This window comes from Bos indicus x Bos taurus, chromosome 7 (genome assembly GCF_003369695.1).
Source record: "Bos indicus x Bos taurus breed Angus x Brahman F1 hybrid chromosome 7, Bos_hybrid_MaternalHap_v2.0, whole genome shotgun sequence".
In the NCBI taxonomy this organism is placed as follows: domain Eukaryota; kingdom Metazoa; phylum Chordata; class Mammalia; order Artiodactyla; family Bovidae; genus Bos; species Bos indicus x Bos taurus.
The window spans coordinates 107,205,526-107,221,418 of record NC_040082.1 but is presented as its reverse complement, the minus strand read 5'-3'; the positions used below and the strand labels follow the sequence as shown (position 1 = coordinate 107,221,418).

The following is a 15,893-nucleotide window of genomic DNA, read 5'->3' as shown; positions in this document are numbered from 1 at the left end:
TTATTTTTGTGTATGATATTTTGGTTTTTATTCCCTCCCCCCGTCCCCAGGAATATTTTAAGGATTTCCTCATATGAATTTTCACATTTTTTTGTTAAGGTCATAGTTATCTTATCTCTTTCATTGTTATTATAATTGGTGTTTTGTCTTTCATCATGTATCTTAAAATGGGAATATAGACTGATTTTGTCATGTTTTATCTAATGACCTTACTGAACTTTCTATTTGTGGTAGTTTCATAGTTTTCTCTTGGGTGTTCCAGATATCCTCTAAGTCTTCTTTTTAAAGAAATTCAGTTTTATATCATTTTTAATTTTTATTTATTTTTTTAAAAATGTATTTATTTTTGCTGCATGGCATGTGGAATCTTTGTTCCCAACCAGAGACTGAACTCCCGCCCCCTGCATTGAAAGAACAGAGTCTTAACCACTGGACCACCAGGGAAGTCCTTCTAAGTTTTAAAATAGGAGATAGATTAAAAGGCCCTTTTCCATTTCCCTGGATGATTCTCTAGTGTGGCTGTGGTGGCCAATCTTCCAATATGGTATTAAGGAGCAAGGGATAAAGGAACAACCTTTCTGTGACCCTAATTTCAGCATAAAGGCACTCATTCCCTCACTAAGGAAAGTGCTAGCTTTTAGGCTGATGTGTATATATATATATATATGTATATCTTACTGAACTTCCCTGGTGGCTCAGACACTAAACAATCTGCTTGTAATGCAGGAGACCTGTGTTCAATCCCTGGGTCAGGATGAATCCTTGGAGTAGGAAATGGCGACCTACTCCAGTATTCTTGCCTGGAAAATTCCATGGACATAGAAGCCTGTTGGGCTACAGTCCATGGGGGCACAAAGAGTTAGACACGACTGAGCGACTAATACACTATATATCTTATTATCCATCGGTTCCTTTTTTAAAAGTTGGAAATGGATTTTGAATGTGTTAAACATTTTTTCATTAATTTTATTCTCCTTAGAAAAGCAATAATATTGTGAATTATATCTATGGGTTTTCTAATAATTATCTTTGCATTACTGGAATAATTCCTACATGATTATAATGAATTACTTAAAAAATAATGTTGAATTCTGTTAATATTTCATCAGGATTTTTGTTAATTGATAGGTTGGATTGTCTTAGTTTTTTTGTGTGTGATTAGTTTTTGTCTTCACAACACTCTCCTCCTTTGTCTGTGTCTGGAACAGAATGGACAGCACTGGGACAATCCTGTGGTTAAAGGCCTGATGTGATTCCCAAGGAAGCCATCTCAGCTAAGGCCTTTCACTAGGATAGAGTTTTTTTTTTTTTTTTTCTTAAATTTCCCCATTTCTTCTTTGGAATTTGATCTCTAGCCTTCAGTCTGTACTGGGATCAGTTTCAGTAAATTAGTTATTTCCTAAAAAGTGATACCTTTCATTTGACTTTATTTACATAGAGTTGTATAATATCTCTTAGGATTTCTTAAATTTTTTATGTTCAGTGGATATATCCCTCTTGTCATTTCTTATTTTGTGTATTTTTAGTTTCACATCATATCTTGATTAAATTCATGATGTCCTTTCCTACTTTTTGATTTTTTGTTAAAATTGGTATTTCTAAAATGTTAATTTTAGTGTTTTCTGTTGTTTGGCTTTTTCTGTTGTTTGGCTTTTGATTTCTGCTTTTACCTTTTTAAGTTTCCTTTGTATGCCTACTCTCAGCTCATGTTTTCCATTTTCCAAATTAGATGTTTAAGTATTTAATACTCTGATATTGATAGGTCTGTTTTTAAGATGATGACTTACCCTCTGCCCCAGCTTTGGTCACACCCTGGATTCTATATCCAGACACCAGTGTTTACATGGTTGTCCTTTCTAGACATGCTGTAGTTTGGTTTATCCTTCTCTCACCCTTCTGCCCATCATTCTGACAGGGCAGGGTGATGAACATACTCTGCATGTGAAAGGGAGGCTGTACTCTGTGTCGAAAGATAAATATAGGATTTCTGGGACACTTGCTTTGTAAACATTTAATATCTTCTCAAATCTTAGGTGCCCGGGGCACTCAACAAATGTACTCTGCCCTCCCGTGAACCGCCACCCTTCTGTGATGAGACCAGTCTCTGCCCTCCTGGGCGTGGCCCTCGTCAGTCTCCTCCCAGACCTTGCATGTGAGCTTGGCTGATGGCCCTCAGTTTGCTCAGGTGGGTGAGGGCTTGAGGGGCTGGAGCTGGGCAGGGATGGAGGCATGCAGCCGCGAGGAAGCTGGGTGAGGGTTTTGGTTCTTACAGCATTGACGGGGCAGCCAATGAGGTCATAAGGACACTGATGATGGCCCCCAGAGTAGAGGAGAGGGCAGGGAGTGGCTGAAGAGGTAGGGGTGTGTTTTCTATGTGATGATGAATCCATTTTGAGAAAAAGGAGACTCGGGCAAAAACTGTCGGATACATAGGGTACGCGCAACCCTGCCCCCAGCTCACTACTCCAATTTGCACCCAGGTGCGGTCGAATTCACAGACAAGCGGGCCCCCAGAATCACCCTGGAAAAAAGAGGAGTTTCTTGTGAACTGGGAGTTTGGGGCCTCCTGCATGCGGGCGGCCCAATGCCAACACTGTGGGATAGACCCAGGCTCCCGCCACTCATGCAGCCCCACCTTGTCAGTGGGAAGGCCCTGCTGCAGGCAAGCAGTGTTCACTACACTGTCCCGCAAGTAGAGGGTAGGTGCTGTGCGATGACAGTCAGCATGGCCCCTGGGAAAACGTGGAGCCCTGGGCTGCTCTGGCCAGCACTGGGGTTCACAGGGCCTGACTGAGGCCTGCGCTGCATTTGCACATAAGCCACCCTGTGGTCTCCCGCTCAACCCATGGCTGGATGGAGATGTACTTCTGAGCCCCATAGGAACAAGGCTGTTGGGGACCATTGACCCACCCAGCAGAAGTGCTCCTGGCTTAAAGTATATAGAACATCTAAAATCCCTGGGCTTAGCCTCCCATTCCCACAGTGGGTCGCACCTCACATGCAGTCTTCATGTCCTTGAAGTTTCCGGCACACAGCATGTCCGGCAGAATGTCTGTTTGTCCATAGAGCAGTCGGCACAAGTGGAATGGGACCAGAGGCAGCTGTACCTCCTGCAGCTTGTTTGAAGTGTCGCCTGTCAAAAGCAGTGCAGGCCCAGTGAACGGTCTTCTCACTCCTTTTCCCCAGGGCACACACTGGAGCTCCCCCAAGGCTTAGTGGGCTCACACCAGAACTCCTTCTCTTGCTCCCACCCTCCATGTGGCTCCCTTTTCTGCAATGGAGACCGAGGCTTTTGTCAGTAGAGTTTAAATATGTGCCACGTGACACTTCTGAGAGAGATGTAAGAGCCAAGACTTGGTTCATCCCATTACATCCCCATTGTCGCAGCTCAAGTGCAAACAGCTCCATCAGCTGAGAGTGAATGGATGACAGAATGTGAGCAAGAAGTGAAGTGAAGTCGCTCAGTCGTGCCCGACTCTCTGCGACCCCATGGATAGTAGCCTGCCCCAAGCTCCTCCATCCATGGGATTTTCACGGCAAGAGTACTGGAGTGGGTTGCTATTTCCTTCTCCAGGGAATCTTCCCAACCCAGGGATTGAACCCAGGTCTCTCACATTGTAGACAGACGCTTTACCATCTGAGTCACCAGGGAAGTAAGTTTTGTGGATTGTTATTCCATGTGTCCTTGTCTCTGCCAATGGATATGGTAATTGGTCCTAGGAAACCTGTACTTGCCTGACCAATGCATAAGTGATCCTGTTCTGCCTAGAAAGGGGTCATTCTCACAGGTTAAAGACAGGTCTGAGTGGGTATTGGGGGGGGAGGGGCATCTATCTGGGGATAGTGTAGTCTGTGCCAGAGGGGAATTAGTTTTAGAGTAAACAAATGTGTACCTCAAAGGAAGATGATGGGAAGTAGAATGTCAGCAGTGTTTGTGGTTTCTATTGAGTGCACTGGCAAGGCAGTATCAGGAGAGAAGCCATGGAAAAATTAGATGGTTAATAGAAGGAATAAAAAAACCCAAGGTTGGTGATCCTGGAGAAGCAATGTAGTAAAATACAGTTGGAAAATACTTTTAACTACTAAGCCAGCTAAAAATCTATCTGAGGCCTTTCGCTGTGCCCACATTGGGGTAACTGGGAGTGAACTTGCCTCTACCATCAGCTAGCAGTAAACATATTTACGTAGGAGGCAATTATTTCCCATTCAACATGAGGCAGGGCACAGCTGTGGCCCCTGAGAAAACAGAACAGATGACATAAGGTCTGTAAGGGCCTCATCATCCTTCTTGGAGCACATTCCAGGCTGTAACATGAAGAGGCGCACAGGCAGCTGGAGTCTGCAAAGGTGGATGGCAGAATCAGGGTATGCCAGAGCGAAAGACCCCTGGGGGAGCACAGGAGGCCTTAGTGCCTGCAGTCTGCCATTGGACCCTGAGTCATGGGTACACAGTACACAATTCTACAGGAAGGGCAGAGTAGCCAGACAAGACTTCATAGTTCCCAGAGCTCACACGGGTCTAGAAGGCTGAGTTGTAACCAGTTAAGAGTGAAAAGCCTTGTGGAGCACCTGAGACATTGAATAAAGACAGTGTAGAGGTAGAAAAAAACATCCTAGTCATGTTTACACAGACACCAAGGCCCACGTGGAACCAGGTGGACAGAGATCCAGAATGATGAGCTCTGAAAATGACTAGCACAGTACAGAGGAAGAGGTGTAACACAAAGTGGAAGGGAGAAGTCAGCCAGCTATAATTTCAGTAAGCTATTCAATTGTGGGCCAGGATGCCAGTTCAGAATGCTGAGAAATCAGACAAGAGGAGGACTGCACTCACTGGTAGGTCTTTCTCCTAGGCCTTCACTAGCAGCTCATGCAATATACTTGGGGCAGAGCAAGGGACCACAGAGAGAACATCTCAGTGTAGGTGTTCAGAAGATTACCACCTACCACTGGGGACCTGAAAGAACACATTTTGCTTACCTCTCACATATGGAGCAAAGGCCTCCTACCAGTAGTGTGTGGTGGGAGGCACCACATACTCCTGTCCTCAGGGCCTGGTACAGGTGCACTATTCTGGAGGAAAAGCAGAACAGTCCCACGTCCCTGGAAAATCCCAGATGCCAAGACCAACAGCAGAAGCCACAACCCAGTTCAAGTTCTCACTAGCCTGAATCAGACCTTCCACATCCTAACGGTTTAGCAGAAGAGGAATGCCTGTTTTGGGGTACAGAGACTTTAGTCTTAAGTGTTCTTCTTTAATATCTGGCATTCAACCAAAAATGAAAAGATACACGCACACACATACACACACAGGTATGGGGGGAGGGGAAATAAAACACTGGACCCACTGTCAAGAGATGTAACATTGAACAGAATCAGACCCAGAGATGATTGAAACATTGAAAGTATCTGAAAGGAACTTTAAAGTAGCTATGATTAATACGTTAAAGAAATTAAGAAGTAATCAAGCATGAAAAACATGAAGAATTTTAAAGCAGAGATATGGAAACTATTAAAAAACAATCAATTGGGAATGCCAGAAATACACACTATCAGAAATTTTAAAATTTCTTCAACAGGTGTTTCAGCAGACTGGACAAAAATGAGGAAAGAATCAGCAAATGTGAAGATAGGTCAATAGCTATTATCCATGCTAAAATACAAAAGAAAAAGAGTGGAGAATAAAGCAAAACCTTAAGAGATGTAGGAAAATAGCAGTGTAACATATGTGGAATTAGTCCCAGAAGAAGAGAGTGTAGGGCATAAGAAATATGTGGAGATATAAAGGACAAGAATTTTCCAAGATTAAAGACTATAATAATCACAGATTCAAGAATTTCAGAGAACCCCACACCAGAATAAAACAAGCAAACATCATAGTCAGTGGAATTCCCTGATGGTCCAGTGGTTGAGACACCTCCACCGCAGGGGGCATGGGTTCGATCCTTGGTTAGGAAACTAGGATCCCGCTGGCCATATAGTGCAGCAAAAGAAAAGGGAGGAAGGAGGAATGATCACAGTCAAATGGCTGCAAAATGAAGTCAAGGAAAATCCTAAGGCAGTGAGAGTGGGAAATATTTAACACAGAGGATCAAGGATAAGAGTTACAAGTTTTTCATTAAAAACTATGCAAGTCAGAAGACAATGAATCAGACTATTGCAAAACAAAATTAAACTAGAAAACTGTCTACCCAGAAGTCTATATCTAGGGAAATTATCTGTAAAAATGAAGGTAAAATAAAGACTTGTAGTCCAACAAACAGACCTGTAGCTCATAGTCGTGCTGAAGAGAGTGTCAAATTGTACACACACTTTGGAAAATCCTTTGCAGTTTCTCAAAACTACATGAATAAGTAATCTCACTGTCATGTAAGCACCCAAGAGCAATGAGAGCACATGTGCATACAGACAGTTGTAAAAGAATGTTCATAAGAGTTTTATTCACAAACCCCAAAATTGAAACAACACAAATGTCAGTCAACAGAAGAATAGACAAATAAACTTTGGTATTTATGTGATGAAAAGGCAAAAAGATATGACACTGAAAATGAACTCCCCAGGTCGATAAGGTGCCCAAGGGAGGTTCAAAAGGGAGAGGATATATGTATACCTATGGCTGATTCATGTTGAGGTTTGACAGAAAACAGCAGAATTCTGTAAAGCAATTAATCTTCAATAAAATAATAAAATTTTAAAAAGATTTCCTTTTCATCATAGGGAACTGGAATGCAAAAGTAGGAAGTCAAGGTAAATTTGGAGTAACAGCCAAATTTGACCTTGGAGAACAAAATCAAGCAGAGCAAAGGCTAACAGAGTATTGCCAAGAGAACATGCTGGTCACAGCAAAAACCCTCTTCCAACAACACAAGGGATGACTATACACATGGATATCACCAGATGGTCAATACCAAAATCAGATGGATTACATCCTTTGCAGCCGAAGATAGAGAAGCTATATACAGTCAGCAAAAACAAGACCAGGAGCTAACTGTGGCTCAGATCATGAACTCCTTATTGCAAATTTCAGGCGAAATTGAAGAAAGTAGGGAAAACCACTAAGCCATTCAGGTATGAACTAAATCAAATGCTTTACAATTATACAGGGGAAATGACAAGTAGATTCAAGGGATTAGATCTGATAGACAGAATGCCTGAAGAACTATGGACAGGGGTTTGTAAATTTATACAGGAGGTGGTGATCAAACCGAGGAAAAGGCAAAAAAGCCAAAATGGTTGTCTGAGGAGGCCTTACAAACAGTTGAGAAAAGAAGAGAAGCTAAAGGCAAAGGAGAAAAGGAAAGATATACCCATTTGAATACAGAATTCCAAAGAATAGCAAGGAGAGATAAGAAAGCCTTCTCAGTGATCAATGCAAAGAAAGAGAAAAACAATAGAATGGGAAGACGAGAGCTCTCTTCAAGAAAATTAGAGATACCAAGGGAACATTTCATGCAAAGATGGGCACAATAAAGGACAGAAATGGTATAGACCTAACAGAATCAGAAGATATTAAGAAGAGGTGGCAAGAATACACAGAAGAACTATACAAAAAAGATCTTCATGACCCAGATAACCATGATGGTGTGATCACTCACCTAGAGCCAGACATCCTGGAATGTGAAGTCAAGTGGGCCTTAGGAAGCATCACTATGAACAAAGCTAGTGGAGGTGATGGAATTCCAGTTGAGCTATTTCAGTCCTAAAAGATGATGTTGTGAAAGTGCTGCACTCAATATGCCAGCAAATTTGGAAAACTCAGCAGTGGCCACAGGACTGGAAAAGGTCAGTTTTCATTCCAATCCCAAAGAAAAGCAGTGCCAAAGAATGCTCAAACTACCGCACAATTGCACTCATCTCATATTCAAAAGCAGAGACATTACTTTGCCAACAAAGGTTCGTCTAGTCAAGGCTGTGGTTTTTCCTCTGGTCATGTATGGATGTGAGAGTTGGACTGTAAAGAAGGCTGAGTGCTGAAGAATTGATGCTTTTGAACTGTAGTGATGGAGAAGACTCTTGAGAGTCCCTTGGACTGCAAGGAGATCCAACCAGTCCATTCTGAAGGAGATCAGCCCTGGGATTTCTTTGGAAGGAATGATGCTAAAGCTGAAACTCCAGTACTTTGGCCACCTCATGTGAAGAGTTGACTCACTGGAAAAGACTCTGATGCTGGGAGGGATTGGGGGCAAGAGGAGAAGGGAACAACCCAGGATGAGATGGCTGGATGGCATCACTGACTCGATGGACATGAGTCTCAGTGAACTCCGGGAGTTGGTGATGGACATGGAGGCCTGGAGTGCTGCGATTCATGGGGTCACAAAGAGTTGGACATGACTGAGTGACTGATCTGATCTGATCACACACTAGTGAAGTAATGCTCAAATTCTTGAAGCTAGGCTTCAACAGTATGTGAACTTCCAGATGGTCAAGCTGGTTTTAGAAAAGGCAGAGGAACCAGAGATCAAATTGCCAAGATTCATTGGATCATTGAAAAAGCAAGAGAATTCCAGAAAAATATCTGCTTCATTGACTAGCAAAAGCTTTTTACTGTGAATCACAATAAACTGGAAAATTCTTACAGAGATGGGAATACCAGACCACCTTACTTGCCTCCTGAGAAATTTGTATGCAGGTCAAGAAGCAATAGTTAGAACTGGACATGGAACAACAGACTGGTTCCAAATTGGAAAAGAGTATGTCAAGGCTATATATTGTCATCCTGCTTATTTAACTTATATGCAGAGTACATCATGCAAAATGCCAGGCTGGATTACACACAAGCTGGAATCAAGATTTCCAGTAGAGATATAATTAACTTTAGATATTCAGATGACACCACCCTCATGGCAGAAAGCAAAAAGGAGATAAAGAGCCTCTTCATGAAAGTGAAAGAAGAGAGTGAAAAAGTTGGCTTAAAACTAAACATTCAAAGAACTACGATCATGGCATCCAGTCCCATCACTTCATGGCAAATAGATGAGGAAACAATGGAAATAATGACTGACTTTATCTTCTTGGGCTCCAAAATCACTGCAGATGGTGACTGCAGCCATGAAATTAAAAGATGCTTGCTCCTTGGAAGAAAAACTATGACAAACATACTATATTAAAAACAGGAACATTACTTTGCTGACAAAGGTCCGTCTAGTCAAAGCTATGGTTTTTCCAGTAGTCATGTATGGATGTGAGAGTTGGACTATAAAGAAAGCTAAGCGCTAAAGAATTGATGCTTTTGAACTGTGATGTTGGAGAAGACTCTTGAGAATCCCTTGGATTGCAAGGAGATCAAACCAGTCAATCCTAAAGGAAATCAATCCTGAATATTCATTGGAAGGACTGATGCTGAAGCTGTAATACTTTCCAATACTTTGGCCACCTGATGGGAAGAACTGACTCTTTGGAAAAGACCCTGATGCTGGGAAAGATTGAAGGCAGGAGTAGAAGGGGATGACAGAGGACAAGATGGTTGGATGGTATCTCTGACTAAATGGACACGAGTTTGAGCAAGCTCTGGGAGATGGTGAAGGACACGGAAGCCTGGCATGCTGTAGTCCACAGGGTTGCAAATAGTTGGACATGACTGAGTGACTGAACTGAACTGAATATTCCTCAAAATAAAAAGGAACTGAAGATACAAGCAAAACACGAATAATTCTTACAGACTATATTAAGTAAAAGAGTATTCCATTTATATATAAAGTCCAAAAACATAAAACTAATGGGTAAATCACAGAAATCACAACAAAAGCTACCCTAGAAGAAAGAGCTTGGCTGCAAAGCAGTAAGAGAGCTTTTTGAGGTGATAAAAATGTTAAATGTATTGATTTGATAGTCTCAAGAATGTTTTATATAGAAACAAATAATTTTAAAAGTTAGAAAAATGATCAGAGAAGCTCTCTGAAGAATATTCAGTGATGAGCTGAGTAAGTGGAAACAGTGTGGTCTTATGAGCTGAGTGTCGGAGACATCTTTCTTGGGTAATGTTCAGGAATTTGCTGGTGTGGAATATAAGAGGGAAATAACTAAGAAATATGCTCAAACTACCGCACAATTGCACTCATCTCACATGCTAGTAAAGTAATACTCAAAATTCTCCAAGCCAGGCTTCAGCAATACATGAACCGTGAACTTCCAGATATTCAAGCTGGTTTTAGAAAAGGCAGAGTTACCAGAGATCAAATTGCCAACATCCGCTGCATCATCGCAAAAGCAAGAGAGTTCCAGAAAAACATCTATTTCTGCTTTATTGACTATGCCAAAGCCTTTGACTGTGTGGACCACAATAAACTGTAGAAAATTCTGAAAGAGATGGGAATACCAGACCACCTGACCTGCCTCTTGAGAAACCTATATGCAGGTCAGGAAGCAACAGTTAGAACTGGACATGGAACAACAGACTGGTTCCAAATAGGAAAAGGAGTATGTCAAGGCTGTATACTGTCACCCTGCTTATTTAACTTCTACGCAGAGTACATCATGAGAAACGCTGGGCTGGAAGAAGCACAAGCTGGAATCAAGATTGCCGGGAGAAATATCAACAATCTCAGATATGCAGATGCCACCACCCTTATGGCAGAAAATGAAGAGGAATTAAAGAGCCTCTTGATGAAAGTGAAAGAGGAGAATGAAAAAGTTGGCTTAAAGCTCACCATTCAGAAAACTAAGATCATGGCATCTGGTCCCATCACTTCATGGGAAATAGATGGGGAAACAGTGGAAACAGTGTCAGACTTTATTTTTGGGGGCTCCAAAATCACTGCAGATGGTGATTGCAGCCATGAAATTAAAAGATGCTTACTCCTTGGAAGGAAAGTTATGACCAACCTAGATAGCATATTCAAAAGCAGAGACATTACTTTGCCAACAAAGGTCTGTCTCGTCAAGGCTATGGTTTTTCCAGTAGTCATGTATGGATATGAGAGTTGGACTGTGAAGAAAGCTGAGCACCAAAGAATTGATGCTTTTGAACTGTGGTGTTGGAGAAGACTCTTGAGAGTCCCTTGGACTGCTAGGAGATCCAACCAGTCCATTCTAAAGGAGATCAGTCCTGGGTGTTCTTTGGAAGGACTGATGCTAAAGCTGAAACTCCAATACTTTGGCCACATCATGTGAAGAGTTGACTCATTGGAAAAGATTCTGATGCTGGGAGGGATTGGGGGCAGGAGGAGAAGGGAACAACAGAGGATGAGATGGCTGGATGGCATCACTGACTCGATGGACTTGAGTCTGGGTGAACTCCAGGAGTTGGTGATGGACAGGGAGGCCTGGCGTGCTACGATTCATGGGGTCGCAAAGAGTTGGACACGACTGAGCAACTGAACTGATCTGAATGGAGTTGTACTATGTTAAGTGTTTATCTGCTTAACAATAAAGTATAAATTGAAGGGAAATGAATTGCATTAATGAATTCAATTTTCCATACTCTCCTACATATACATCCTTCGCTCTGTGTCTTTGCAGTTACTCCCATCAGGAGGTGTAATGTATATTCTCAGTCCTTGGATCTGAATTTTGCCACATGACATGCTTTGTCAATGGGATTCGAGCAGACTTGCTGCAAGCAGAGACTTCAAAAGATGTGTTTCTCCACCACTGCCTGTGAATGTTTCCTAGTCAACCTGCTGGACAGTGAAAGATGCATGAATCAGAGTTCAGCACTCCAGCTCCATCTGTCACACGTCAGCCCACAGAGACAGTTATCAGATACACAGGCATGCTCAGCCGCAACCAGCAGGACCACACAGCTCAAGACTTGTACTTGTCAAAGTGTTGCCAGTCTGGACTAAAAGGTAGCATGATGTTAAAAATGTCAAAGACTCTGGGCCCCAGGAGAGATTGGTAAATTTTCTCAATGTGGCATTTTTCAAGGCCCTTTTAAGAAGTAGCCAAGGTGGAGAAGGATGTCTCAGAGAACAGTTTCAAAGAACAGTGCCATGGAAATTCAAAATCTTAGCAGTTTTATTGTAGAAGTCAGGGAGCTAATTCTAAAATTCATATGAAAGTGCAAAGGACTCAGCATTCCCATGATAATTTTGAAGAAGAGAAACACTGTGGAAGATGTGTAAGACCAGACTCATCATAAAGCTCTGGTAAGTAAGGCCTGTTGTACTGGAGAGATCCACGTGGCAGAAGAGTAAGTCTGGAAGTAGGCCCCACACATGGGCACAAGATGTTTGACAAAGCTGCCAATATAGGTCAGTGGGGAAAGGAGATGATTCTTTACAAATGGTGCTAGAGCAAGATGCAGAAGCAGAAGATATTCAGAAGAGGTGGCAAGAATACACAGAAGAACTATACAAAAAAGATCTTAGTGACCCAAATGACCAGGATGCTGTGATCGTTGACCTAGAGCCAGACATTCTGGAGTGCAAAGTCAAGTGGGCCTTAGGAAGCATCACTAAGAACAAAGCTAGTAGAGATAAAGGAATTCCAGCTGAGCTATTTCAAATCCTAAAAGATGATGCTGTGAAAGTGCTGCACTCAATATGCCAGCAAATTTGGAAAACTCAGCAGTGACCAGGCCACAGGACTGGAAGAGATCAGTTTTCATTCCAATCCCAAAGAAAGGCAATGCCAAAGAATTTTGAAACTACCATGCAATTGCACTCATTTCACATGCTAGCAAAGTAATGCTCAAACTTCTCCAAGCTAGGCTTCAGCAGTACATGAATTGAGAACTTTCAGATGTATAAGCTGGATTTAGAAAAGGAAGAGGAACCAGAGATCAAATTACCAACATCCGTTGGATCATCAACAAAGCAAGAGAGTCCAGAAAAACATCTTCTTCTGCTTTATTGACTATGCCAAAGCCTTTGACTGTGTGGATCACAACAAGCTGTGGAAAATTCTTCAAGAGATGGGAATACCAGACCACCTGACCTGCCTCCTGAGAAATCTGTATACAGGTCAAGAAGCAACAGTTAGAACTGGACATGGAACAACAGACTGGTTCCAAATTGGGAAAGGAGTATGTCGAGGCTGTATATTGTCATCCTGCTTATTTAACTTATATGCAAAGTACATCATGAGAAATGCTGGGCTGGATGAAACACAAGCTGGAATCAAGTTCCTGGCAGAAATATCAGTAACTTCAGATATGCAGATGACACCACCCTTATGGCAGAAAGTGAAGAGGAACTGAAGAGCCTCTTGAAAGTGAAAGAAGAGTGAAAAAGCTGGCTTAAAACTCAGCATTCAAAAAACTAAGATCGTGGCATCTGGTCCCATCACTTCATGGCAAATAGATGGGGAAACGATGGAAACAGTGACAGACTTTATTTTCTTGGGTTCCAAAGTCACTGCAGATGATGACTGCAGTCATGAAATTAAAAAACGCATGCTCTGTGGAAGAAAAGCTGTGACCAACCTAGGCAACATATTAAAAAGCAGAGATATTACTTTGTTGACAAAGGTCTGTCTAGTCAAAGCTATGGTTTTTCCAGTAGTCATGTATGGATGTGAGAGTAGGACTATAAAGAAAGCTGAGCACCAAAGAATTGATATTTTGAATTGTGGTGTTTTAGAAGACTTTTGAGAGACCCTTGGACTACAAGGAAATCAAACTAGTCAGTCCTAAAGGAAATTAGTCATGAATATTCATTGGAAGGACTGATGCTGAAGCTGAAGCTCCAATACTTTGACCACCTGATGGGAAGAACTAATTCATTGGAAGATACACTGGGAAATATTTTAGGCAGGAGGAGAAGGGACGACAGAGGTTGAGATGGCTGGATGGCATCACCGACTCAATGGACATGAGTTTGAGCAAGCTTCAGGAGTTGGTGATGGACAGGGAAGCCTGGCATGCTGCAATCCGTAGGGTCGCAAAGAGTCTGACACAACTGAGCAACTGAACTGAACTGAATCCTAGATGACTTCACTAATGAATTATATCAAACATTTAAAGAAGAAACAATAGGAATACTACAAAACCCAATATTACCCCAATACCACAGGCAGACAAAAATCACAGTACAGCCAATATCTTTCATAAATATACATGTAAAAATCTTAAACAAATTATTGGTAAGTTGATTCTGCTGCTGCTAAGTCACTTCAGTCGTGTCCGACTCTTTGCGACCCCACAGACGGCAGCCCACCAGGCTCCCCCGTCCCTGGGATTCTCCAGGCAAGAACACTGGAGTGGGTTGCCATTTCCTTCTCCAATGCATGAAAGTGAAAAGTGAAAGTGAAGTCGCTCAGTCGTGTCTGACTCTTAGCGACCCCATGGACTGCAGCCCACCAGGCTCCTCCATCCATGGGATTTTCCAGGCAAGAGTACTGGAGTGGGGGGCCATTGCCTTCTCCAAGTTGATTCTAATGACCTATAAAAATGATTATACACAATGACCGAAAGGAATTAATCATAGGAATGCAAAGTTCATTTAACATACCCAAATTAATACATACAGTAACCTTATTAATAAAAGGCAAAAGCCACATGAGCATAGATAATAAAAGGCATTTAAAAAAATCTGCCATCTGTTCATGATAAACTCTCAACAAACCAGGGATAAAAGGAACTTTACTCATTGGTAAAGAGCATCTACAAAAATTCCACATCTAATATCATTCTTAATGATAAAAGACTAAATATTTTCCCCCTTAAGATCAGAAACAAGGCAAAGATAGTCACTTTTACCACGTTTAACATTGTATTGCAGGTTGTAGCCAGTGCGATGAGTAAAAAATTCTTACTTCCTTCTGGAAAGTTAGAATTAAAACATCTTTGTTAAAGACAAAATAACAATTGTATGAAGGAACTAATAATGTCCAAAAACTATTAAAACTAGTTTTCAGGATACAAGATAAATATACAAATGTCAAGTATATTTCAATATATTAATAATAGCAATGAACAATTTAAAACAAAATTACTAAAACAGTTCCATTCACAATAGTTTCAAAAAGAATGAAAATTTTAAGAATAAATTTATCAAAGAATGGGTAACATCTATACAACCAAACACTGTAAAATACTACAGAGCTTAAGACAATCTAAATCAATAGCGATCCACTCAATGTTCATGGATTAGAGGATTCAATATTATTAAGATGGAATTAGTTCCCAAATTTATTTATAGATTTAATGTCATCCCTATCAAAATCTCAGGAGATAAGAAACATTGAAAAACAAGCAGAAAGAGTCAGAACCAACTTAATGAGAAATACGGGAAAACAAAAAGTTCACAGCAATCAAGCAAACCCTGATGCAAGAGAAAGGCAACTTCAAACTCAGGAAAGTTTTGTGGCATTTTTACTTGTCCTTTTCCTACCCCCTTCCCAGTACAGTGGCACCTTTTTACAAAAATTCATTTTATTTTGTCTTTTTAAAACATTTTTAGAGCATATTATTGTCTTGGTTTCTTCTGTACAATAATGTGAATCAGCTATAAAACTATATATCTATAGTTTATATATAGTATAGTTTATATATATAGTTGTACATATAGTTTATATAGTATAAATAAGCTCCCAGAGTTTGCTCAAATTCATATCATTGAGCCAGTGTTGCTATCTAATCATCTCATCCTCTGCCACCCCTTTTCCTTTTGCCTTCAATCTTCCCCAGCATTAGGTCTTTTCCAATGAGTTGGTGCTTCACATCAGGTGGCCAAAATATTGGAGCTTCATGTATACTATAAAATGAAAAAGAACCCCAAAAAACAAATAAAAGAAGACACAGAACAACAGAAAGCCAAAGTAGAAGAAGCAATACATAAAAGAAATTAAAAATATGATTTGAAAATCCCCAAAGCCTAAACAGAAATAATAACAAAAACAGTAACCACAACAACAGGGACGAAAGAAGAAAGCAAAACAAAATAGAACAAACACCCCAGAACCAACAATGAACTAATCAAAACATAAACATAATAAACGTTTTCTTAGGGTCT

The 15,893-nt window shown here is 41.1% G+C and overlaps 1 protein-coding gene and 1 long non-coding RNA gene across 8 annotated transcripts in view; one reads left to right on the top strand and one right to left on the bottom strand.

Moving 5' to 3' along the window:
- LOC113896539 overlaps positions 1–12,005 on the top strand; it is a 66,070-nt gene extending 54,065 nt beyond the window's left edge. For 4 of the 6 annotated variants that reach the window (XR_003512045.1, XR_003512046.1, XR_003512040.1 and 1 more), the window contains 2 exons: positions 2,034–2,185; positions 3,187–3,514. This is a non-coding gene — a long non-coding RNA (uncharacterized LOC113896539). Of the gene's footprint in view, positions 1–2,033; positions 2,186–3,186; positions 3,515–6,717; positions 6,759–11,457 lie in introns of those variants that run through there. The other 2 variants (XR_003512042.1, XR_003512043.1) reach the window with 2 other exon arrangements.
- Positions 2,126–15,893, bottom strand: part of PRSS38 (serine protease 38) — a 32,494-nt gene continuing 18,726 nt past the window's right edge. For both annotated transcript variants that reach the window (XM_027548762.1, XM_027548761.1), the window contains 2 exons: positions 2,994–3,133; positions 2,126–2,521 (listed from right to left, as the gene is read on the bottom strand). In XM_027548762.1, coding sequence (XP_027404563.1) covers positions 2,267–2,521; positions 2,994–3,133 — 395 coding nt within the window. In that variant the 3' untranslated portion in view covers positions 2,126–2,266. The remainder of the gene's footprint in view (positions 2,522–2,993; positions 3,134–15,893) is intronic.